The 25,917-nt window shown below is 43.6% G+C and overlaps 1 protein-coding gene across 1 annotated transcript in view; it reads left to right on the top strand.

Annotated features, from left to right (window-relative positions):
* Positions 1–991: 991 nt before the first annotated feature.
* The window catches only part of VTCN1 (V-set domain containing T cell activation inhibitor 1), a 50,852-nt gene continuing 25,926 nt past the window's right edge, over positions 992–25,917 (top strand). Inside the window, exon 1 of the mRNA XM_040999072.1 lies at positions 992–1,028. Coding sequence (XP_040855006.1) covers positions 997–1,028 — 32 coding nt within the window. The 5' untranslated portion in view covers positions 992–996. The remainder of the gene's footprint in view (positions 1,029–25,917) is intronic.

The following is a 25,917-nucleotide window of genomic DNA, read 5'->3' as shown; positions in this document are numbered from 1 at the left end:
TCTTGTGTGGGATGCCTGCACCCTGTATCAGGAGTGGTGGTTTTTGCTTTCAATCCCACTTCCAGCTAATACACACTCTGGGGGACAACAGGTGATGGCTCAAATATCTGGGTCCTTGCCATCCATGTGGGGAACCATGCTGGAATTCTAGGATCCCAATTTTGGGCTGATCCAGCCCCAGCTACTGCGAGCATTTGGGAAGGGAAGTGATCCAGGAGATGGCAGCTCTCTCGCTCTTACTCTGCCTTTTAAATAAATAAATCTTTTAAAACATCCATTCTCTTGCAACAGCAATGGATTTTATGTAAAGCTAATACTGTGTATTCTGGGGAATCTTTGAAGAAAACTAGTGAGGTGAGAAGGACAGGTCTTCTCACTAGGAGACATCTGCCCACCCAGCCAGGCAGTCACAAAGAACTCCCACCCCTCAGAGAATTCAGTTTCAGTCTCAGTGCTCTTGTCATAGTTAATGATGACCTTTTGAGGTCCACCGGCGTGAGTCACCACCAGGAGGGACCCCGGCAGGGCTGAGCTAGCTCTACCTGGGTGTTGGTTGCCAGCAGGGGTGGGGACTTCCAGCCCCCAGATTCCATAGCCGAGGCACAGCCATTCCAGTTTTTTCTGAGACTTAATCTCCCTGCTTCAGGCTCCTTCTCCTGTCAGGAGAAAGAGACTTGTGTTGAACACAAACCTCAGGGGGGGAGGCCTGGGAAGTCTCCTTCTCAGCCTCCCCACCAGGCCAGGTGTTGGGGGGTGGAGGGGCAGCCCTGAGCCTGGGCTTCCCAGTGGGCAGCGGGAGGCCACAGTGCCTGCGGGCACAGCAGAGCTGCTTCCTCATACCTGAGCCTTCCCCAGCTTGAGCGCCCCTCCCGGCCTGTGTGCACTATTTAAGGCCAGCACACACACATACAACACACACACACACACAGGTGTCGCCCATGAGTCATAGCATCCAAAAGGTTGGCAGCAGCTCCACGTACCCCAGCACCAGCAGCGATGGCTTCCCTGGGACAGATCATCTTCTGGAGGTAATGTGTCTGCCTCTTTCCTAACAGGTGGAAGGCATGGAGCCTGAGGTTTTCTGGGGGTGCTGGGCTGGCTGACAGGGCCCCCACTTCTGGTTCACATCTACTAGTTCACTTCCAACCTAACCAGGCTAGACTGAGCACCACACTCCAACCACTCAGAGCACCTGATCAGGGCCAGGAAGGTTTTGGGTTGGTGACCTGCCCTGGAGGAGAATATGTGCCAGGCTAGGGTGTCTACCGAGAGGGCAAGGTTCTGAGCAGTGAGCAAGCACTGAGCAGGAAGCATGAGGACACCTAATGGGCTGGCAGGAAATGGATGGCTGTGACGGGGGATGCAGGAGCCTCCGTGTACAGCCCCCAGCATGGAGGAGGTGAGTGTATTTGGGCTCTTCTCTGTGGGTGCAATTTCTCTGCACCACCCAGCATTTCATGTTGACAGCTCTGCTGGAGGGTGGTTCCTTTGCTTTCCTGGGTGCTCCCTTGGAGAGGAGACCGTTACTGCTGCCACAGCAGCTGCTGCTGCCGCCACTTAGTCCTTCAGAAATGGGAAAACAGGCAGCGTGCCCTGGTCCCGTTCAGCATCATTCTCCAGTTCTCCCTGCCTCTATGTTCCCCCAACTCCCCACTCCATCCTGCATCACCGTTGATCTTTGTGGAGGGAGTGAGATGGAAAATGAAGGGTTTTCTGGAAGTGGTGATTTAATGTCAGCTGCAGCAGCAGGCTGGTACTTGCAGGCTCCAGGGGTTGCTGGAGAGAATCCTGTCCAACTTGCAAGGTCATCTTTTTCTGATTAAAGGGGAAAAAAACCGGGAAGGAGGGAGGAGAGGAAACCTCAGGCTAACAGAGAAAAGTTGTGATGAGCCTGAGAGAGCTCTGCTTCCCAGAGGCAGCCTAGAAAATTCTCTTCATGGAAGCAGAATGTCAAAAGGACAGTAACAAAAGCAGTAACAAAGTGACTCAGCATGTTCACCTGAACAGTGAGGGGAATGGTGGGGCCTTCCTTGGGGAGGCAGCAGTTGAGGGGGAGGACTTGCGTTCAGGCTCTTCTGCCCGGACACTGTCCTCACATCAGACAATGTAGCATTTTGTGAGCGCCTCTCCCCACCCTGCCCTGCTCTCCTTGTGAGTTCATTAGCTCCTCAGAGGATTTAATCTCTAGCTCAAGGTCACTCTACCTCTCACTGAAGCTCCAAGCTCTCCCCACTGAGCCTATGCTTACAGTTAGTGTTGCCCTTCCCTTTGTCTCCCCAATCCTTTAACTTTGGTCCCATTGGTGTGAAACATGCAGCAAGTGGCTGTGTTGTCCCAAGAATGGGCAGGCGGGCAAGCGGGCAAGTGTGTGGGCTTTCCAATGACACATTACAACCAGCCCAACTGGTTTCACTGGAGGATTAGCAGAAGGCGGATGTTCACACTGCAGATCCCCGACTCTTGAGAGACCCACTGGAGTCAACAGAAGCTCCTCTTGTTGGCCCCAACGTGTCTCATTAGCTATGCATGCCCTGAGGTTGCACAAGCAGTGACAAGCACAAGGCTGGCAGGGCCTTGATGTAATGGGGTCCCCAGGAAGAGGGCCAACAAACAGCATTCAGGGGATGGACGGGAATTGGAAAGCTGGACCCATGGGATAGTGGTCATTCAGAGAACCAAACAGATTACAGCGCTGGGTACTAGGGCAGAGGTGACTAGGATACTGCCCAGATTGTAGCCAGGCCAGGGTAGAGAATTGTCACAGAATCCCAACTGGCCATTCATAAATAGGGAGGCAATAGGCACAGGGGAGCACCTCTCACAGAGAGGCTCCTGAGCATGACTGAAGAATGAGCTGGCATGACCCATGTGAAGACAAGTGGAAAAGGCACTCCAGGTGGTGGGAGTAGAACAAAATAAAACTTAGCAGCCAGCATGATGTGTTGGAAAAACAGCAAGGTACCAAATGTTATCCTCACTGCTGAAGCGTAAGTCTGGGAAGTGAGACTGGTAGATCCTACTAGGACAGGCAGGGCCTTAGTTACAGAATCAGGACTCAGCATCTGCTATGGCTGATTAGCGACCCTTGAAGACTCTCAAGCAGACCTTCCATCCACTGCTTTGCTTCCCAAATGCCTGCAATAGCTAAGGCTGGGCCAGCCTGAAGCTAGGGACCTAGAGCTCCATCCAGGACTCCCACTTAGTTTGTGGGTGCCCAAGTGCTGGAGCCATCATTGGCTGTCCCTCAGGCACATTAGTAGGAAGCTGAATGGAAAGCACAAGTACCCAGAACCCAAACTAGGCCTCCAGTACAGGATGAAGGCGTCTCTAGCAGTAGGTTAATCCTCTGTACCACAATACCACTCCTGAGTTCTCAATATTCTTATTTTGGAAGATGAACTTGAGTCTACCTCCTAAGCTATGATTCTTTTCTGTACCTTAAATGCAAGTGATGAGCATTACAGGGTGATAGAAAGAGCCTCAGGGTGGATGAGGTAAGCCTGGGAGGGGAGGCCCTTGCTTGTGCAAACTCAGCATCTAGGTCTCCCTAGGGAAAAATGGCTGACACGAGGAGCAGTAACCCTCACAGGACAGTTGGAGCTACAACCAAGGACTTGCTCATGGGTGAATAACCAAACTACCTCACACTCCTAATTATCTCCGTTTTACAGTTGCAAATGTTGGGGCAGGACAACTTTCTCAACGTCTCCTGGTCAGCCAATGGCAAAAATAAAGAAGTGCCTGCCCAGTCCTCTTTACTTGCTTGTATTAGAAAGAAAGCTTCTGCCTCATACCCTGCAACTTAAACTGGAGCCCAGCTCATCACCAGTATAAGCTCACTTCCTCAGTGACAGCGACTGCCACAGTCACAGAGTTCTTAGCTGACCAAGGGAGGTGCTGCCTGTCCCTGGAATAGGCTGATGCTTACTGTGAGCTGTTGGGCTGTGTTGTCTCCTGCACTGCTCTAGAGGAACAAGAATAGAAATAACAAATGATGAAAACTCAGCAAGAATCACGGACTCTCAGAGCTGGAAAATACAAAAAGTCTCTACATCATTTCATTTTCTTTTAAACATTTATTTACCTAGAAAGTCAGATTTACAAAGAGAGAGAGAGAGTTCTTTCATCTACTGATTCACTCCCCAAATAGTTTCTTCCTGGTCTCCCACAAGGGTGCAGGAGTCCAAGGACCTGAGCCATCTTCTGCTGATTTTCCACACCATGAGCAAGGAACTGATCAGAAGTGGAGCAGCCAGAATTCGAATTGGCAACTATAAGGGATGCTAATGTCACAGGAGACAGATTAGCCTGGTCTAACACTGCACAAGCCCCTCCCCATCACCTCATTTGAACCATGAGATAATCAAGAACCCATGCGCAACTTTCCCAAGGCTCACATTGTTAAAGAATGGAAGAGGGTGCCCAGTATTGTGGCAGGTGGGAAAGCCACTGCCTGCAAAGCCAGCATCCCATGCCGGAGCACCTGTTCGATTCCTGCTGTCCTGTTCCTGACCCAGCTCCCTGCTAATGCACATGGGAAGGCAGCATATGATGGCCCAAGTACTTGGGTTCCTGCCAGCTGTGTCAGAGATCTGGATGGTGTTTTTGATTTCTGGCTTCTACCTGGCCAAGCTGTGGCCATTATAACCATCTGAGAAGTGAACCAACAGATGGAAGCACAGGCACGCTCTGTCACCCTGCTATAAAAATAAATTTTTTTTCTAATTGTTAGGAAAGAGCTTTTTCAATGATCCAAAATTCCTAGTCACCCTAGTTAAAAATAGTTCTGCATCCCAAAAGACCATTTTTAACTCAAATACCAAAGATGGCAAAACCTTGAGATTGAAATTTCATTCATGTTTACCCTTGACATATGAAGAAGTAGAATGCTGTGAATCCTGGAGTCAGTCTGCTCTCTGCTTCTCAGCAGGGTGATCTCAAGAGAGTTACTTAACCTCTCTGTGCCTTCATCTGCAACCCATCAGCTGGATGTTGACATCAGCACCTAGCTCTTAGGGTAGTTGTGAAGACTGAGTTAGTACACACAGAGTCCAGAGCAGTGTCTTACACACAGCAAACACTTCGTGTGTGAATTACACTCAGTTTATTCCCTCCCAATGTTTCCAGGTAACAAAGTGGCTTGGAAGAAGGAGTGGGTGGGGGAAGAAATATCAAGTCCAGTCAGTGCCTCTGGGTTTAAAGGAGCCTGTGTGCACAAATATTCTAGAATTTCAGTCCTTACTCTGTGAAGGATGGAAGGCTGCCCTGCCGCCTGAGGTGGAGACACCTCTAAATCCACAGTGTGCTGTTCACACCAGCAGCACCACACGCAAATGCAGAGGGTGGCCCAGTATTCCAGGCAAACCAAGCCCAGGGGGGTGGCCCAGTATTCCAGGCAAACCAAGCCCAGGGGGGTGGCCCAGTGCTCCAGGCTGACCAAGCCCAGCACGCCAGGTGATTTGGTACACTGCAAAGACAGCCCTCGCTGGGGCTCCTCTGTTCCTGAGACAGTGTGAAGACTGACCCCAGGGAGATAAAATTCTGCCACTGGGACCATTTGTCCCTCCACATTCCTCCTTAAAAGACCAGCAGATGGGTCTGCATGAAAATGAAGGGGAGAAGCAAAAGCTGTCATGAGTAAGAAGTCCAGGTTATATTTCTCTTTTTACTACTTCTCCCCAATCCCAAACTATGTGTCAAGAATATCTCAGATTTACTATCCCATCACTTTTAAATTCTCTCTCTCATTCCCTACACAGCAGTAAGCAGAGAAGAGGAAATTTTCCTTCTTTATTTCTCTGCAGATTTAGAACGGGAAACCACATGGAATCAACACTGTGCAAGATTTCAAAGAGAGCAGCCAGAAAGTGAGGGAACTGGGTTTCTTCCTTTCCCCACCCTCCCTGCTCTTCATACACTTTCTTCACACCATGCTCCCAGCATAACCAGTTTGCACCTGTTTCTTTTTTCCTCTTCTTGAGACCTCTCATTCCTTTTCCCCACCCCAGTCTCAGAGCAGTATCTTGCCTTGTTCCTGCAGAAGTCAGCAGACAGGTACTTCTCCATTTTTCACCTCCAGAACTGTTACAGGATGCCTCTTGGCTAGGCATGGTGCAAGTCCTTGTCTGCAAGGTAGGCAAAGGTGAGCCAAGAAGCAAGGCTTATTCAAAGCAAAAGCACACACTCAAAGGATGAGCACGTGCAAGCTCCAGGGAGAATAAGCTAGGGTGTCCTTAACAAAGTATGAAAGCCTGTTCTTTTACACTATTGGGAGGCACAGGGATGGTGTCTGGGATGGGATTTAATTGAATATGTAAAAGAGATGGAATTTGGGGTGGGGCTTGAGTACTACTCATTTTCACACCCATTTATGGAAATCTCAGAAGTGTCAAGGCATCAGATGTATAATGGGAGTGTCAGTATCAATCTTGGTAATTATATTATAACTATCTCAACGTTATAGGGACATGGTAGGGGGCAGCCTGCAAGCATACTAGATATTTCCAGTTCACATCGGTTCTAAGTTTGTTGCATAGTGAAATTTGCAGTTTCTACTACACAGTAAGAGAGACTTGGAATGATGCAGGGAAAAGAGGGCTGGAGGGTTTGGGTGGTGCAGACCAGGTTGTCATGCAAGGCCAATCACAGCTGTTGATCTAGCTGATCAGAACTTCCACAAGAAACAGCCAAGGCAGTCACCCTGCAGGCTGTCATGTGGCCTGAACTCCTGGTCAGCTGCTCTGTGATGCTGCTGTGTTGGGAGCCTCTCTTGCTGATCAGACTCTGCTTAAGGGCCTGGCAGAGAAAGTCCCTTGGACAATGATAACAATCCCCTTCACCAAGGCATGCTCCCCTGAGGCTGTAAAGTAAGCAAGGCTATGTGGATGTTTCCCTACGGACACAGCTTTAGATTCCCCAAGTCAGCCCACAGAAGTCTATGCACTCTGCATTGCGTCTGTAACAGGTGCTTTCATTTTGGCTATGTTTGCTACAATTTCCTTTTCCAAGTATCATATGGGAAATGCCCAATGCCAATCAAAACATTTGGATTCGACCAGTTTGGAGGCCCTTGCTGAGAAAGCTATCCATCATTTATAGATACTGTTGCTACAGGATCTGGTTCAAGGCTTCAAATCAACCTAAGAGCCAGCTTCAGGAAGGAGCCATTGGATGCTGGTAATGCCTGGAGGTGAGGACTCCATGTCAGTGGCTTCATCTGTGCCAACAGAGACAGGGCTACCCAATAGGGATGCTTTACCCCTGCCCCTTAGGCCTTTGCTCCCTCCAGCAAAGTGAGGATGCCAAAAAGCCATCATTTACCAAAGTTCAGGGGGTTGGTGGAGGTCTCTTCTCCACGGCTCCCCTCTTACCTGTAAGTGTGGGAAGAAGGGCACTGAGCTTTTTCCAGAGGAAATTTTGGTATGAACCCAAACCCTCAGGAATAACTTACACATTTATATATACTTTTATTGTTAAATAGTAAAAACTAAGAACACTTAAGAATATTTTAAAAACAGGAAACAAAAAATCACCCATGGATCTATCATTGCAAATGACTATTTCCTTTTTCTTCCTGTTTCATACCCAGTAGAAGACATGCTGACCTAGTTATTAATGCAGTATGTGTTCTTTTTATTTGAGTTTTCCATGGAAACTGTATGTGGTTCTGACAAAAGCTAAGTTGTAAAGCAATTTCATAGCTTAAAAAGCCCTGCTTTTTTGATCCTGCAAGAATCTCAATCCTGAACTCTTATCAGACCGGGAAGTGCCATCTTGGGCTTTCCCTTACTGGAAAATCAGCCCCAAGACCTGATAGGACTTTCCCCAGCAGCTTTTGGAGGCTTCTCATTCTGCTCAACTCATTATCTGGAAGAATCCAAATGCCTGGGGAACCCAAGCAATGTGCACACCTCATGTGCTTGACAGCATCCCTATTTAAACCTACCAAAGACAGTGCATCTCAGAGTGATCTCTGAGGACAGCAATGCTGCATCTGCGTTTTCCCCAGGAGAGTTTAGTCAAGTACGCTTGGGAGAGCTGCACCATATGAAATGGCTAACATTGAACTGGTTTTGACCTATAAAAGTAGTATTTTCAAATGGCTTGGTCTAATACGCACACACACACACACACACACACACACACACACACACACACATATTCCTGTGGAACATTTACTGTGCAAATTAACATATTAAAGACTTTGAAGAGTCTTATATGCTTAAAGAAATCTGACTGTGACAGGCAAATGTAATTCTCTTTAAGGAAAGACTTATTGAGCTACATTAGGACACCTTTGAGAAACGTGCTGGGGTAATTACATAAAATAGAAGCTGTGAGTAGGAAAAGGTGTGTGACTATGGGAACTGGGGATAATGTGAGAGCCTGATTCACCCCCAGATGACAGGTTCGGGGTGGGGGTGCTGGCAGTTCACCTCCCAGGAGCGTTCACTCTTTTCTCATATCCACACTCATTTTACCTTCCAGGTCTTCTTGTCCCATAGCAATTCTTCCTGAATTAGCCTTTCCCCACGCTGGCTTCCTGTAACTCAGTTAGGCCCTTTCTTCTCTCATACAAGTGTAGAGACAATTCACAAGGTGACAATAGCTCACCTCATGTTCTCCAGATGACAGATACAAAATAAACATGGATATCATGTCGAATGCCTTCTCATTAGTATAATTATTAATTAGTACATCTTTTCCAGGTGGTATTATCATCCCAGTTTCTAGGTGTTTATCTAATTTGCTTTCAACCATGAGGCAAGTTAAGTTGATCTGGGTGCAGGGAAGAGACTTGCCCTGGCTGCCTGTGTCTCCATAATAAAGAACATAGATGCTGAACACACACACAGCCAAAATGAGAGTTGGCTTTTTTCTGCAGCTACCAGAGCCAAAGGCCCTAAATAGAGAATGGAAATGTTGGATGGGGGTAGATCCAAGTACAAGCAGGAAGTGGCCTGGCCAGGACATACCCAGGACTTTCATTTTTTACTAAGATGACCCACTCTCTGGAATTCTTCACATGAAAGAAGCTTTAAGAGGGCTGCTTATCATTCACACCATACTTCAAGGTCATCAGGGTGACCAACTTGTGGTGCATTTTGACATCACTGCAGATCTGGTCATCTAGCAGTTGTAAGGGACCTGTGGGAATTATTGCAACATACCCCTGAGAACATGGAAGGTGAGAATTTGAAAGTAGTGTGTTGTTTCCCTCTGAGAGTAGAGTTCATTATAGGGGATAATTGTAGTTATATGAAATGTGAGTGACTTAAAAAGATTTATTTTCAGAAGGCAGAGTTACAGAGATGGAACACACACAGACACACACAGTGAAGTGAAGGGAGATCTTTCATTTGCTGGCTCCCTCTCCAAATGGCTACAATGGCCAGGAGCCAGAAACTCCATCCAGATCTCCACGTGGAGGCTTGCCACCTGTGAGTGGCAGGTGCCCAAGTTCTTGAGCCATTTTTCAACTGCCTTCCCAGGTACATTAGCAAGATGGGATGTGGATCAGCCAGAAGTCAAACAGGTGTTCATATACGATGCCAATGGTAGTGACTTATCGCATGGCATCACGATGCTGGTCCTGTAAGTGACACTGAGTGAGGTCAGTTCCCTGGTCCCCTGCAAGTGTAAGACAAAGGCTAGAGTGACTCTGCCTACAAAAGAAAGTGTCTGAATTCTCAGGGTCATTGCTATGAGCATGCAATTCTTAGAAAAAAAATGACAAAAAACATTTTGGATTCTCACAAAGCAAGCAGAAATAAGGCCCTTGCTTTGGGCTTCCTGAAAGAGCAAACCCTGGTAAGCCCTGCACAGGTGACTTCATCTTTTGGACCCTCATGTCATATTTTTCCTCTCTCTGTAAAGTCAAAATCAACTGCTCTTAATTGACTGATTGCTCTGATAGCAATGGAAGTGGGGGTTGAGAAGGTGATGATGAGACCTGGCCTGAAATCCTTCCCAAATTATTGCATGTGAATCTGATGCTATTCAAATTTCTTTGAACCTCATGGATTTCTTTTTTCATTAGTAAGTAAAGACAGTAAATGAAACTACCCTGAGACTCACACGTGATTGGATGCAAATGATTTGATCACAACCATGACAATGGCAGCATACAACATTACCAGGCACAACTGGTCTATCACGGAAGGCCTAACTGGCCCACTAGAGTAACACAGGTTTTCAAAGCTTGCAAAATCCATATACCCTGGACTTTAGGCAAAAGTCTTGAAAATGTTGGTTAAACATATCCCATGGTTCACTTCCCATGTTCACTTTGAGGACAGCTTCCAGAGAATTCTTGTGCATCAGGAAGCTGGCCAGACCTGGGTTTCTGGGCCTGTAACATATGTCACTGCTAGAAGTGACCCTCCCACAGGCCCACTTCACAGTCCCACCACACTATCATCAGCCTCCATGGAGCACCCTCAGTATGCCAGCACCCCTCCGGGAGCTCTGCATGCAGTTGATTTACGTAGGGAATATTTATTGAGTATCTTCTAGGAATTTCATTTATACTGTTCATTTAACCAACATTCACTGAGCATATACTGTGTTCCTGGCATCATAGATGCTAAGGTGAGAATCCACCATCATTTAAGTACAGGTTAGGAGAGACATCAAAACCCAATTGCAATGCGGTATGCCAACAACCACCAAGGACAGTATCAGAACACTTTGGAGTCAGGTTCTTATTACCATTGTTATTTATTTTGGAGGCAGCTAGAGAGACAAAGAAGCAGTTAGAGAGCTCCCTTCTTCTGGTTTATCTCCAAATGCCAATAACATTTGGGATGGGTCAAGCTAAAGTCTGGAGCCAAGAACTCCATCTAGGTCTCTCATGTGGGTGTCAGGGACCCAAGCACTTGATCTATCATTTTTGTCTCCCAGCATGCATATTTAGCTGGAAATGGAGTCGGGATAGAATCTGAATTCAGACATTTCAGTGTGGTACATGGGCATGTTAACTGCCAGGCTTAACCTCTGCCCCTGGTATCACTTCTACTTTAGTCGTGGTATTGGCCCTGGTGGTTAGATGGTAGAGGAACTTTCTGGAAGAGGTAGCTTCTAATCTGAGTGGGATTAGCTGAGTGGCAAGATATGAGAAGAGCATCCTGACATGGAAAAGGCCTATGAAGTGGGGTGGGAATGGGAAGAGGAAGGCAATGTAGCAACCGGAAGTGGCAGCTAGAGAGATGAGCACCAGCCAAACTTAGTATTTCCAGCAGCACAGTTAAGCAGCACTTGGCCTCCCCATTGAGCAGCTGAGCAAATGAGGCCTTCAATGGACATGAGAACGACAACAAGAAAGGGTGTTTGGGCAGATGATTAGGAGATACACAAATCCACCAACTCAAACTGAAACAGCTGTGAGACTGACTCTCAAATGACCAAGGAGAGAGGCTGAGGTCAGCAGACCACTGGTTCAAGGCAGGATTCCACCTGGGCCATGGGGCCACTTTCTGCACTTTTTGGCATCAGCAACTATATCACTAGCTATCATCACAGCTGTTTAAGCCAACATGTGCAAAAGGAACTGAAAAAAACATGCTTTACTGCCTTCAAAATCTATGTTCTTTTCTAGTTGCGGAAAAATTTTTGTTTTCAATAATAAAACTTTTTGAAGTAGCTAGGAAAGTTGGGGTGCTAGGACTGATGGTGAAGGGGTTCTTAGAGAATGTCTTACCTTGGTCTGAGGACTTAGTAGCTATGCTTTATCGTGAGCTCAGGCAACTGGCATCCCAGGAGTCCCCGTACCAAAACCCAAAATATCATGTTCCCCTGCCTTTCTTTAAAAGCTTGAGAAGTCAAACTCTACATTCTTTGCAGAGAAGAATACCAATGAGGAAAAATGTGCTGTGGTATGACACAACAGTCAGAATCTTGACTCTTTTGAAAAGCTAAAAGAACCATTTTCTTCAAGAGCTCCTCCTTCCATAATTTCTGTGCTAAAGCTATTAGATGAAACTAATGCCTTAAAAGCTTTTTTATATTTCTCAAACCATAAGATAAATCTGACTGCTATTTTATATTTCTAGGTTGATATTTTCTAATAAGTCACTAACACAATGAAATACTCAACCTTCATGTGTTTAGCAAATAAATAATATTACTAATACTGACCCCAACAAATTCTACTTATCTTAATGCATGTGTTGCCTGCATGTAAATACTAACTTTCTGAGGCAGGGCAGACGGGGTCTAAAAGAGAATCTATTTACTATGAGTAGAAGATCCTGTGAATTATACAGTTTTCTACCCTTAAGGCAAATACAACTGTAAAGAGATGAGTTGCAAGTCGGGGCATCTCATTAGCATTTCCCAAAGGAGTCAGGCTGTAAAGGAAATACAGTTTACCCCAAAATTCTTTGAGCTCCCAATGCTGTTCCTCAGGCCCCTGGAACAGAGGCTGCCTCTGTAATCATTCTCCAGGGCAGCTTGAGAACAGTGCAGGAAGGCGAAGAACATGCTCTCCCACCTCAAGGAAGACAATCACGTTGTGTGCAATGTCCAGAATGCATTCACCTGGGTGCTGCATCTGACTGTGAGAGCTGTGCAGAGTAGAGCAGAGCTGAAACTGTTTTAAGGTACCACCTTTCAGGGGAATGCATCAGAAAGGAGCTTTGCTGTTTTTTTCTAAGGGCTGTGCCAGTTAACATTCCCACCAATAGCATCCAAACTTTATTGTTTCTTTGCATCTTCACCAACACTTGTTATCCTTGTGTTTTTTGGTAAAGCCATCCTGGAGAGTAAGAGGTAAATTCTTATTGTGGGTTTCGTCTATACTTTCTTGATGATTAGTAAATTAAGAACCTTTTCACAGATGTATTGGGCATTTATAGATCTCCTTTGCAAAATGTAAAGTCAGGTCTTTGTCCATTAAAAAAAATATTTTCTTTTTTCCTATGGAGCTATAAGAATCCTTTATATGTTTTGGCTATTAACCCATCATCAAATATATGACTTTCAAATGTTTTCTCCCAGTTTTGTGTTGCCTGTCAATATTGCTGACTATTTCCTTTGCAGAAGCTTTCTGGCTTGAGGTAGTCCCACTTGTCTAAGGTTGCTTTTATTTACGCTATCGGTGGCACACCAAAAATTGTTGCCAAGACTAATGTTACACAACTTTCCCCCATGTTTCCTTTTGGGAGTGGTATTTCTGATCTTACAATAAGTCTTAAATTCACTTTGAATTAATTTTGAGTATAACACAGGGGTCCAGTTCCATTTTTGCTTCCAAGTGTTTGTTTTCTCAGCACTGCTGATTGCACACTCTTTTTATTGGATATTCATGGTGTCTCTGTTTTTGAGCCTTTGTTTAGTTAGATTAGTCAACTGGAATGAGCAGGCTCAATTCTGTGCTCTCTGTTTTATTTCATTGTTCCATGTGTCTGTTCTTCAGGCAGCACCATAATTTTTTTTTATTGAAATAAATTTGTAATATAGTTTGAAGTCAGAAAATATGATGTATCTAGTGTTCTTCTTGTTCAACTGCCTTGATTATTAAGAATCTCTTCTGAGATTCTAGATGAATTCTAGATGGATTCTTTCTACATTTCTGTAAAAATACCACTGAAATTTTAAAAGATGTTGCATTGAACCTGTAGATCACTTTGAGTAGTATGAAATTTTTTTTTTTTTTTATTGGAAAGGCGGATATACAGAGAGGAGAGACAGAGAGGAAGATCTTCCATCCGATGATTCACTCCCCAAGTGAGCACAACGGCCGATCCTATGCCGATCCAAAGCCAGGAGCCTCTTCCGGGTCTCCCACGCGGGTGCAGGGTCCCAAAGCTTTGGGCCGTCCTCTGTTGCTTTCCCGGGCCACAGGCAGGGAGCTGGAAGGGAAGCAGGGATGCCGGGATAGAACCGGCACCCATATGGGATCCCGGGAGTGCAAGGCGAGGACCTTAACCACTGCGCCACCGCTCTGGGCCCGAGTAGTATGAAAATTTTAATGTTAAATATTCTAATCTATTATCCTAGGACACCTTGCCATTTATTGAATCTATCTCAATTTCTTAAATAGAACTATACCAAAAAATGCATATTTTTGTTACACAGTTCTTTCACCTCCTTGGCTAAACTCATTCCTAAGTAGTTTATTCAGTCTGATGCTCTTGTCAATGAGATTATTTTCTTAATTTATTTTTCATGAAATTTGCTTTCAGTGTATAGAAGCATAACTGACTTTTGTGTTTTGATTTTGTATACTGCGACTCACTGAATTAGTTTATTGGCTGTGCTAGTTTTTTTTTTATGGACTCCCAAGACTTTATACAAAGTCAGCCATGTCATTTTCAAAGAATTTAAATTCTTTCTTTCTAAAAAGCCTATTGTTTTTCTTTATTCTGTAACTGCCCTGTCTTGAACTTCCAGTACTTTAAAAAAAAATAGTCATAACAAGAGTGAGCACCTTTGTCTAATTTCTGATCCTAGAATGCAAAGTTACCCTTTGTTGAGTATCATTCACGGGCTCATTATAAGTGATGTGATTTTGTTCACACAAATTCCTTCAATTTTCTATACCTAAATTTTTTAGAATTTTTAAAATTAGAAAGTATCTGTAAATGTTGTCAAATGCTTCTTCTGTATCTATTGAGATGATCATGTAATCTTTTCAATGATTCTTAAATTTGTATTAGAAAGGCAAATTTACAAAGAAAGCTGAGGGCCCGGCACAATGGCACAGTGGTTAAGGTCCTTGCCTTGCACGCCCGGGATCCCATATGGGTGCCGGTTCTATCCCGGAAGCCCCACTTCCCTTCCAGCTCCCTGCCTGTGGCCCGGGAAAGCAGTCGAGGACGGCCCAAGGGTTTGGGACCCTGCACCCACGTGGGAGACCCAGAAGAGGCTCCTGGCTTCGGATTGGCGTAGCATCGGCCGTTGCGCTCATTTGGGGAGTGAATCATTGGATGGAAGATCTTCCTTTCTGTCTCTCCTCTCTGTATATCCGCCTTTCCAATAAAAATAAAATAAATCTTAAAAAAAAAAAAAAAAAAACAAAGAAAGCTGAGCTGATCCAAAGTCGGAAGCCAGGAACTTCTCCTGAATCTCCCACATGGATGCAGAGTCCTAAGGACTAGGGCCATCCTCCACTGATTTCCCAGGCCACAAGCAGGGAGCTGGCTGGGAAGTGGAGGTGAAATAGCCAGGTCACAAGCCAGCACCCATGTGGGATGTCAGCACTTGCTGGTGGAGGATTAGCCAATGTGTCATCACGCCAACCCCAATATTATAATTTTTATCATTTGTTCTAATGTGATATATCAACTGCATTTTTTAAAAAAAAAGATTAATTTTATTGGAAAGGCAGATTTGCAGAGAGAAGGAGAGACAGAGAAAGATCTTCCACTGCTGGTTCACTCTCCAAATGGCCATAAAAGCTGGAGCAGAGCCAATTCAAAGACAGGAGCCAGGAGCTTCTTCCAGGTCTCCAAGTAAGTGCAGGGTCCCTAGATGATGGGCCATTCCCCACTATTTTCCTAGAAAACATGCAGAGTTCATGTCCCAGCTGTTCCACTTCCCATCCAGCTCTCTGCCTTGTGGCCTGGGAAAGCAATAGAGGATAGCCCAAAGCCTTACAACCTTTTACTTGCCTGAGAGATCAGAAGAAGCTCCTGGCTTGGATTGGCTGAGATCTGGCCATTGCAGCCATTTGAGAAGTGAACCAGGAATGGAAGACCTTTCTGTCTCTCCTTCTCTCTGTAATTCTGCCTTTCCAATAAAAATAAATAAATCTTTTTTAAAAAAAAGAGTTTGAAGTGCTCTTTCATATTCAGTTTTCCAGAAAATTCTGCGTAAAGGTAGCACTAATTCTTCTTTAAGTACTTGGTAAAATTTACCCATGAAGCCAGCTGGTCCTGGGCTTTTGTCTGTTGGCAGATTTTTTTTGTTGTTACTTCTTCAATCTCCTTGAGAATTGTTGTTCATATTTTCTATGTCATCATTATTCAGTCTTGGCAGAGCATATGTTTCTAGTTATTTATCTATTTCATCTGGGTTATACAATTTGTTGCTGTATAATTATCCAGAATCTCTTATAATCATTTGTATTCCATTCTGTCATTTATAATGTCTCAACTTTTGGTTATAATTTACTTATTTTGATTCTCTGTTTTTCTGTTTTCTCTACTTCACAGTAACAGTATCTTTAAAAATTACTTTAAGTTCAGCTGATCATTTTCATTTTCTTCCTAGTGCCTAGTTCCTTTACTTTTGCTGTAATCTTTATTAGTTCCCTCCTTATTCAAATTTTGGATTTAGTTTTTTTTTTTCTATTTGCTTGAGACACACAGTAAGGTTGTTTATTTGATTTCTTCGGTTCTTACTCATATAGACATTTATTGCCATACCCTTTCCTTTTAAGACTGATTTTGTGGCATCCTGTAAGTTTTGGCACGCTGTGTTTCTATTTCCATTTGTCTCAAGAGATCTTTTGATTTTCTTTTTTTCCTCAACTCACTGGTTGTTCGAGGAGTATGTTGTTTAATTTCCTCATATTTGTCAACTTTCCAATTTTCTTTGTTTCTTAAAGTTTCATACTGTTACGGTAAGAAATTATCCTTTTATTCATTAAGATTCCTTCTGTTGCCCAATATTTGGTCTATCCTGGAGAATGTTTTATGTACCCTAGGAAAGAACATGCTTTCTGATGTTACTGGCTGGACTGTTTGTAAGTCTCTGAGGCACTAAATGAGTCTCTTATCTATTGGATATTGTTGGACCTTATTTTTTAATTCACCAAACCACTCTGCCTTAAAAAAAAAAAGATTTATTTGAAAGCCAGAATTACAGAAATAGGGGGATAGAAAGAGACAGACAAACAGATAGAGATATTCCATCTACTAGTTCACTACCAAAATGGTCAGGAATTGGATTGGAACAGAACCTCCCAGGTCTGCCATATGGATGACAAGGGACCAAAGACCCAAATACTTGGGCCATTTTCTGCTGCTTTTCCCAGACAATTTACAGGGATCCGGGTTTGAAGAGGAATAGCTGGCATCTGCACCAAGGCCCAGGTGGATTGCAGACATTGCAGGCAACAGCTTTCTCCACTATACCACAACAACGGTCCCACTATGTGTCTTTTGATTAGAGAATAAAATCCATTTACATCTAATGAAATCATTAATAGACACCTATTGTTTTATTTTTTTAATTTATTCTTACATTTATTTTTTTAAATCTGTTTTCTGACTGGTCAAAAAATTTGATACATTTGTTCTACTTTATTTTTCTTTGTGATTTCATTGTTTTCTTTCAGTAATAGTAGCAGAAGCATATAAACTCCTTTTTGTCTTTTTTTGTATCTATTACAGATTTTTTGGGGGGGTGTTACTGTAAAGCGTATAGAAAATATCTTATAGTTATAACATTCTACTATAACCTAATCTTAGTAACATACTTTTTATTTTTCTCTCACATTTTATGATATTGATGTCACACTTTATATCTTTTTATATTGTGTATCCACTAAGATATTATTGTAGCTATAATTAACTTCAATACTGTCGCCTTTTAACTTTTATACTAGAACTAAAAGTGATTTATGCAGCCCCATTATAGTATTGGAATATTCCCAATTTGACTATATATGTATTGGTGATTTTTATACTTCCATGTGCTTTCATATTCTTAGCATCACTTTTTAAAGTCTTGAGATCTTTTCCATCATATTTACTATGCTATGAATTCATAGGCAATTCATGTGGGTTCCAGCAGCCCAGGCTCCTTTCCATGGCTTCTGATGAAGTGGGCTTCTCTGGGTGGAGCAGCCTGGGCTTCAGCTGAATCTAGATGTCTTCCTCTTTGGTTCATTCTTGTTACAGGAAACTGGGCTGCTACAGTGCTTAATACACTGGACTGGATGTACACATGAACTCTCTGGGCAAGAATGTTGATTTATCTTGTTTGCTTACAACAGTGCCAACAGTGTAACACTGATAACACTGTAGACTTCCAGTTTTGCCATGGCAACATTTACAGGCATTCCTTGTTGAACTACACCCACTCCCTTGATGTCTACAATGCTACCTTCTTTGTAGATGCACATATATATGGCCTAAGGAGCAGCACTGTGTTTTCTAAAAGGCCTGGGGAACATGTATAGGATTTTTCTCTTCTCCCCCTTTGCACTCATCATCTTTTGGAGTTACTGGAACATGGCAGTTTTGATCAAAACACAGCATCTGTTCATTTTAACTTGAATTCTCTTTAGCATTTCCTGTAAGGCAGGTTTTGTGGTGACAAATTCCTTCAGTTTTTGTTTTACTTGGATTGTCTCCCTATCTTCATTTCTGAAGGAAGGCTAGTTTCCCTGAGTACAGTAGTCTTTGTTGTGTTTTTTTGTTGTTGCTGCATGCTTGTTTGAAATGCTAAGAAACAGAAGCATAAATGCATTGTTGGGGAGAAAGAGAGAGAGAGAGTAAGAGAGAGAGAGAGAGAACCTATCCACCGGTTCACCCTCAAGATGCCAGGAACATCTGGGACTGAGTCAGGCTCAACCTGGGTCTCCTACATAGGTGAGACAGATACAACTACTTGATGCATCACCTGCTGCTGCCCATTAGCAGAAACCTGGAATCAGAAGAGGAGCTGTGACCCAAACCTGCTTATGCTCACACAGGACGTGGGCATCCCGAGTAGTACCCCTACTGCTAACTCAATACTCTATTGGATGTTTTAATTCATCATATCAACTCCAGATTCTTTTTTATGGATTTCATCCCTTTATTAAATTCATTTTGTTCATACATATTTTTTTTTTACCAAAGTTGTCTGTGTTCCTTTATATATCATTAGATTTCTTTGGAGTGATTATTTTAAAAAATTTAAATTCTTGGGCCCGGCGCGATAACCTAGTGGTTAAAGTCCTCGCCTTGCATGCCTGGGATCCCACATGGGTGCCAGTTCTAATCCCGGCAGCCCCGCTTCCCATCCAGCTCCCTGCTTGTGGCCTGGGAAAGCAGTTGAGGACAGCCCAAAGCCTTGAGAGCCTGCACCTGTGTGGGAAACCTGGAAGAAGCTCAGGCTCCTGGCTTCAGATTGGCTCAGCTCCAGCCATTGCGGCCACTTGGGGAGTGAACCATCAGACAGAAGATCTTCCTCTCTGTCTCTCCTCCTCTCTGTATATCTGACTTTCCAATAAAAAAATAAATAAATCTTTAAAAAAAATTTTAAATTCTTGAGGTAATTCATAGATTTGCATTTCTTTGGGATTCGTTGCTGGAGTTTAATTAATTTCCTTGGTGGTACTGTGTTTGCCTGAATTTTCATCATCTGTATAGCCTTTCCTAGCTATCTATGCATTTGAAGGAAGAAATATCCCTTCCAGTCCTTAAACAAAGAAGGTAATGATTTTTTTTCTTTTGGGCCTTTAAGTTGATGGGATTGCCTTCAGGACTGCAGTTAAGTAGGACTGGAGACAGTTCACACAGCTATTTGGAGAACTGCCAGTAGGTTGGATAAACTGAATGTTTTTTAGACCAACAGGGCTGATGCTGGGTGAAAGATGCTGGCTGATGCTGGGTCTGTTACTGAGTGCACGAATGGCTATGGCCCCAGCTGGGTTACTAATGACTCCTACCAAGTCATTAGGCAGGTAGGATTGGCCTCCTCTGTAGCTCAAAGGGCCTGGAGTAGTGTCACAGGACTTCCTGGCATCCACGTTAAGACTGAAATCTGCAGACTCTACTGGGAGCATGAGGGAGGCAGGGTGTCCTCCCAAGCTGAGTGGGCGGGACTGCCTTCAGTTGGGCAGTACTGGCCCCAACTTGTTAGTTCAGCCTCCAAGAGCATAATCAAGTGTTTCTCCCATAAGGCTATTCCTTGACCAGGGATGGGCTGACTAGAACTGGAGTAATGTCAAAGGCTGCTTTAGCATCCACGGCTGGGACCAAGTTCAGTGAGTTGTTCCCTAAGATACTACTACTGTGCACACTCCCTGGCCCTATTGGCAGATGGTGCTGGTGGTAAGATTTCACAGGGGATGGTGCCGTTGTCTGTTTCTGATGTCCAGAACCACAGTCAGTGAACCCGCCTGCTCCAAATAGCATGTTCTGGGCTGTGCTTCATCAGGGTCCTGCAGCTGCCTCTGTGGACCCCAGATTTCCTATGAATGCATTTTTGTTCATGGATGGTTGACAAAATATTGTTGATGTAGAAAAATAGGAGTAGAGGGACCTCTTAGCCCACCATCTTGCTGATGTCTTTCTTCTTAACCCCATTCCTTTTAGTTTATCCTCTGACTTCATTCTCAATATAGCAAATAATAGAGGAATCTCCCCAAATTCCAATGAGTGAAATATTATGCTAAACACTTAAGTCAGAAACAAAAGCTCATTTAGTAGATTTATTTCTATGGAGTTTCACTTCATCACTCAGAGTTGCTGTAGGGTGAAGTAAGGCTACCCCTGCAGTCTCTTAGAGCTACTAAAATAGCTGTTCCTCTTCCTCCTAACACTGCCCATTTTTAAAGGCTCCCTGTTTGTACAGTAACAAGGAAAAACAGATATTGAAAGGTTCTTCTTTCTATATGCAACTTCTTAAGAAAACCCTGGCATTTTCTGTTAAGTCCCTTTATTCTCCAACTCATACTTCCAAGTTCTGTGAAGTACACTATGCAGGGAAAACAAAAAGGGTGTGAACAGAAGGACAAAAATGGTAAAGCTGGAGCCTGCATGGGGCCAAAGTGGTTTAAGCTATTGTCTGTCGTGCTGATATCCCAGAAGTACACCAGTTCAAGTCCCGAGTCTCAGATATTTTACTTCCAATTCAGTTCCCTGCTAATGTGCCTGGGAAATCAGTGGAAGATGGCCCAAGTGTTTGGGTCCCTGTACCGACGTGGGAGACCTGGAAGAAGCTCCTAGCCCTACTGCATGGATCCCTGCACCCACAACGGAGACCTGGAAGAATCTCCTGGCTCCTGGCTTTAAACATTCCCAACTCTACAACTTTTTCTGTCCTTGGCTTGAGTAAAATATGCCCAAAATCTAAGAAACACTGTAAATACATATGGAATAGTTTCTTGGCTTGATTTCTTAAAGCTAAGTCAAGATTCAATTTAGCTGAGGAGGCTTTAAGGGCCACCAGTGTGTTTCCTTTTCTCGTCTTTGGGTGGGGGGTAGAAAGTAAGCTAGTCCTTTTCCAGATCGTGGAAAAATTAGGGAGACTGAGAAATTTCCCCATTCCTTAAAGGATCTGCCACTAGTGTTCCCAGATGGGTCCTTCTTCCTTAAACTCTGTAGTCCACCATTCGTATTCACTGTTACCCTGGTTTTTGTCATGGGTCTCAGCTTCTGGATCTTAGGAACAGGGAGTAACATTTTTAATGTATTTGCAACATGCCAGATACTACCCTTTAGATGTTACATATAAGAAAAGAAGGTAACTTCCCCTTCGGATCTTAAATATTTCCCAGAAATAAGGCCCTCAGCTTCAAAAAAGCAGTAGTGGTGCCAAGCAATGCCCTCTGCAGCCTTCAATTCAAACTAGAAAGAATATTAAACTGTGAAACAAGTAATGTACACCTAAGCCAAAATAATTCCATTTCGTTTCCCTTACTGAAGATTATCTAGATAACCTTATTGACTCTTTACTGTGGCCCCTTTCTGGCCTCTTTCTGTGAGTGTGTTGGCCAAGGTGACTTTTCTGCTGTGTTAATACCAGAAGGTCAAGTTGTCCCCATGGATGGACGTGTGCTAAGCCTCAGACTGCCCTAGACTAACTCAAGAAATGCTTTCCATAGTCCATCTCTCTGGAAATTCTGGATAGCTTGGACTCTTGCACAGCAAAGAGTTGCTTCTCCAACTTACTCATTATGCTTAAAACAGATCAAGTCTTTGGGAGACCACTGAGGTTGATTTTATCTTTGAGTAAGATTATTCTTAAGTTTTATAGCACCATTTGGCAGTCTATCAGAAATGAGGATGTAATTAATGGTGAGCACCATATTCTCCCTCTATCATATAACTGTCTATTATATGAATTATTAAAAATACACCATAGCTAAAACTTCCTTTTCTCTTAGCACTCTGAGTAAGTAATTTCATCATTTTTCTGGTTTTCTATATTATTTTGAAAAGTAAGTTATTTGTTCCTTTTGGTAGTCTTTCTGTTCTCTTTATGAGTTTAATATGCTTTGGTTTGTTCTTCTTTAGTTTCGCTATCAAGTATCCTGCAGTCCTCTTTCTATATATCCCACCTGAGATTCACTAACTCTCTCCTCCCCCAGTCTAAAGATTGGGGTCTTTCATACATAATGAAATATACACAATCTTTTTCTCTTTGAAAAAATTACTTTACCCTCACTTGCTACTGTTCCATCTTGGAATCTTGACTAGATAGAAATTAAAATTCCTCATTTGGGTCCTCATGTGTCGTATTCCACCCACCCCCATTCTCTTTGTGATATTTTTCAGCTTTTTCTTCTGTTTAACTAATTTTCATGCCTAGTTTTATCCAATCTACTGTAATTTAACCTGTCCAGTGCATTTTACATTTTAGCTATTTATTTTTTAAGTCTAGATTTTTTGTTTTGATTTTTTTTAAATCCATTTGGTATTTTTAGCTTCTGTTTCCTTATTCCCTTATTCATTGATTTTAACATATTAAAAAGCCTGTTATATATTCTGTATCTAATGATTTCATATCTGAAGCCTAGTCATTTTCAAATCTATCCCTTGCTTTTATCAAACATCCCATGGGTTTCCCAGGCTCTTGCCCAGGTGCGTTGTGATTTTTTTAATTTGAGCTCATCCTTTTTGAGAATTTTATTCACTGAAAGTTGCTGAGGTCTGGGTTAAAAATGAGCTTCTTCAGAGAAGACTTGCTTTTGCTTCAACTGAACACTGGAGTTTTGCCAACCTGGTGCTCTTTAAAATGAAGTCTTGGTGTAGCTTTCTTAGAGACTGGAGGCTTTGTGAACTCAGGCCCAAAGCCTGCAGGATGACTGGCAGCTGTGTTTCAGAAAGCATAGTGTGGCTTCACTGTCAGTTCCAAGTATTGGGGGGGGGGGGGGTGGGTGTGTGTGTGTGTGTGTGTGTGTGTGTGTTTCCTTAAAAAAAAATCAGCATTTCAAGTAGTTTCATTTTTATTATTAAGGCTGTATTTTCAAAGGACATTTAATGGGTAATATGACTGGAAATTAAACTCTGATCCCTACAATATTCCTTTGGCTTTTAGTGGGATATTGGTTGTGTCATAGCTCATTTGTGAAAAGAAATGAATGAGAGGATTCAAATTTGACCCCTAATCAAGCACAACTGTTGCCAATTAATTTCTTCTACAGGTTGCCTCTTGACCACAGCCAACAAGATCTGACTTGTTCCCAGTCTCCAAGATATCTTGTGTTCATTCTTGGCATCAGCAAGATTTCATACACTAAAATTTCTTTAAAAGGATATTTTCTTTTAGAGTGGAAGATTAATGATGATTTCTCCCATAAACAGCTTCTCAAAAGTTAAGGATGTGCTAATCTCCTTTCATATCACGATATAGATGTTTATTTACTAATTCAATGTACTTTACATGTAGGAGTAGTCTGTAGGATGGATCATTTAAATTTCTACCATGTTCCAAGAACTTGAAAAAATAGCATGATAATGGCATAGAGGTAAGAAATAGCCTGGCAGAATTAAGGATTCAAATACATGAAGGTAGCAAATCCTAAGTGGGAAGATAAATGGAATCTTTATACATGTAAGTGGGCTCTTCTTCAGCTTATATTTGTACACCAGCATTTTAACCACTGGGGATTGGTGTGCAGTTGGCAGTGGATGGCAGTGGGTCAGAGTGGCAACAGGATACCGCAGACTAGCCCACATAGGCATCTGGTAGGCTCACTATGAGGAATATAAGGAGCTGTAGGACAAAGCTGTGACCAGTGTCCTAAAGCTAGGATGGACTCGAGGGAGAGACTAAAGAGCAGGTTCTGCATCACAGAGCCACTCCAGGGTTTGCAGCTGCAGAATTTGGCTCAAGCAAGCTGAACTCTCAGGGGAAAGGTCTGGTAGCCTGATTGTGATGCTTCAATTCTCAGCAGCCTGGAAGAACCAAGCCCAAGTCCAAACAAGGAGGGTGTGGCAAGCATTTGGCAGCAGAATCCCTGGTTGGACCTTGGAGTACTGAGTGATGTATCCATTATTGATTTGCAGTATGCACTAGTCTGCTTCTCTCTGGGAAGATTTTCCAGTCTTACTTAAACAGAAAAATGGCCTTTAACCTTGGAGCATCCAAATATGACATTGTTCCCCATCTTAGATTATAAGGGAACCAGGTTGCCTGGGAGAGGTGTGCGTGCTTGGGCAGATCAAAACTGTGAGGGCCACATTCTTACTTTCAACTTGATTCATACATGAACAATGAGCTGACTGATGCCAGGGCTGGGCATTCTGAGTGGTGGTCCCCAACCCCAACACTTCCCTGAACCTCCTAAGTGACAGCCCCTAGCTTTCCAAAGGCAAGAAAGGAACAAGAAGTCAGTCTGTGCAGCATTAGGGAGCTGCAGAACTCATCTCAAGGCTGTAGCTTCCTGGCTCTGTGGGGCCAGCTCTGTGCCTGAGGCCTGGTCACTGTGGACTCATGACAACTGTGACTGATGAGGAGGTTGCTAACAGGAAGTGTGCTCTCCCTGGAGGCCTGCCCTATCCTCCTCCCTCCCACCTTCCCTGGTCTGACTCCTGCCATTCTGAGCTCCAGTGCACACACTCACTCCCCTCCTATTCAGGGTCCAGCACCTGAAGCTGACCTTCCATTCCAAACCCTTAAATCTATCAAGAAAAAAGCAATGTTGTGCTAGCCCCTGTGGAAGATGAATGAGGTCAGGAAGAGCTGGACTGAGCTTTGTCACCTGAGAGGAAGTGGAAGGATGCTCTAGGCAGAGTTGAAGGCACAGTGCCCAGATGAGCCTGATGAGAATTCAGGGCTCCAAAAAGGATAAGGGCTAGCGAAATCACCAGGGGGGAAGTAAAGATGATTTTGAACCCTGGCCTCTGTTGGAACTGCAATCTGCAATCATCTGATAAGGAGAGAGGGGACACAGCACCAACCCTTTGCTTTCTCCACTGTGGGGATGGTCAGGCTGTCATGGAGCCAGGCTCTTGTCCTTCTCTGTGGCTGGGCTGAAGGAGGAAAGGTGAGGAGAGCCAGAAGATGCAGAATCAGGAGAAGGCTGTGAATGAAGGGAAGCACAGCAGATCACAAAAAGGAAGAGTTCAATGACGGTCAAACCTCACTACAGGGGCTGTGAGTGATCTTGCCCACCTACACTCTGGTTTGGAAGACACACAATCAGGCTGTTTCAGCGTGGACCAGACAGAGCGCAGGTGGGATCCCAGGCTTTCTCTAACATTACAGACACTTGACATGGGAGGCTCATAAACGCTGTGAGGAGTGTTTGTTATTCAACACAATGGGAACAGTTACAATGCTGAGAGAATCTCCTGGCAATGTTTTGTTTTGTTTTGTTGTTTCCCCCTCTGTACTGAGAATAAAGAGGAACAGGAACTACAGGTCTGGCTGGGAAACCCACTCACATTCAATCTTGTGTTGGTGCTTGCCCTCTTCGCTCCTCCATGGAAAAGGGTATGCACACTTGCTGAAATGCCTAGTGAACCTTCATGGTAGTCAGGACAACAGGTATAAATAGGGCAACACTAATAAAACCACATTTCAGCTGCTACCAACTCAAACCTTGCTTAGGGAAATGTATGTATTAACATTCTTGGTTTTAACACCTGATAGTCCCCACCCAGAGTTTCAGGCTGAAGATACTTCCTAGGGGAGTTGAATATTTTTTCAATCTATATAAAACCTTATGTGGTGTCCTTTCATGGGTTATAATTCTGTAAAATGCAAGTCTGGAAAATAATCTGAGCTCCAGGTTTTATTAAATTTTGGATT

This window comes from Ochotona curzoniae, unplaced genomic scaffold, assembly GCF_017591425.1.
Source record: "Ochotona curzoniae isolate NIBS_2020 unplaced genomic scaffold, NIBS_Ocur_1.0 scaffold_1037, whole genome shotgun sequence".
Classification (NCBI taxonomy): Eukaryota; Metazoa; Chordata; class Mammalia; order Lagomorpha; family Ochotonidae; genus Ochotona; species Ochotona curzoniae.
Note: the sequence above shows the minus strand (reverse complement) of the source record. Positions and strands in the feature narration are given on the sequence as shown.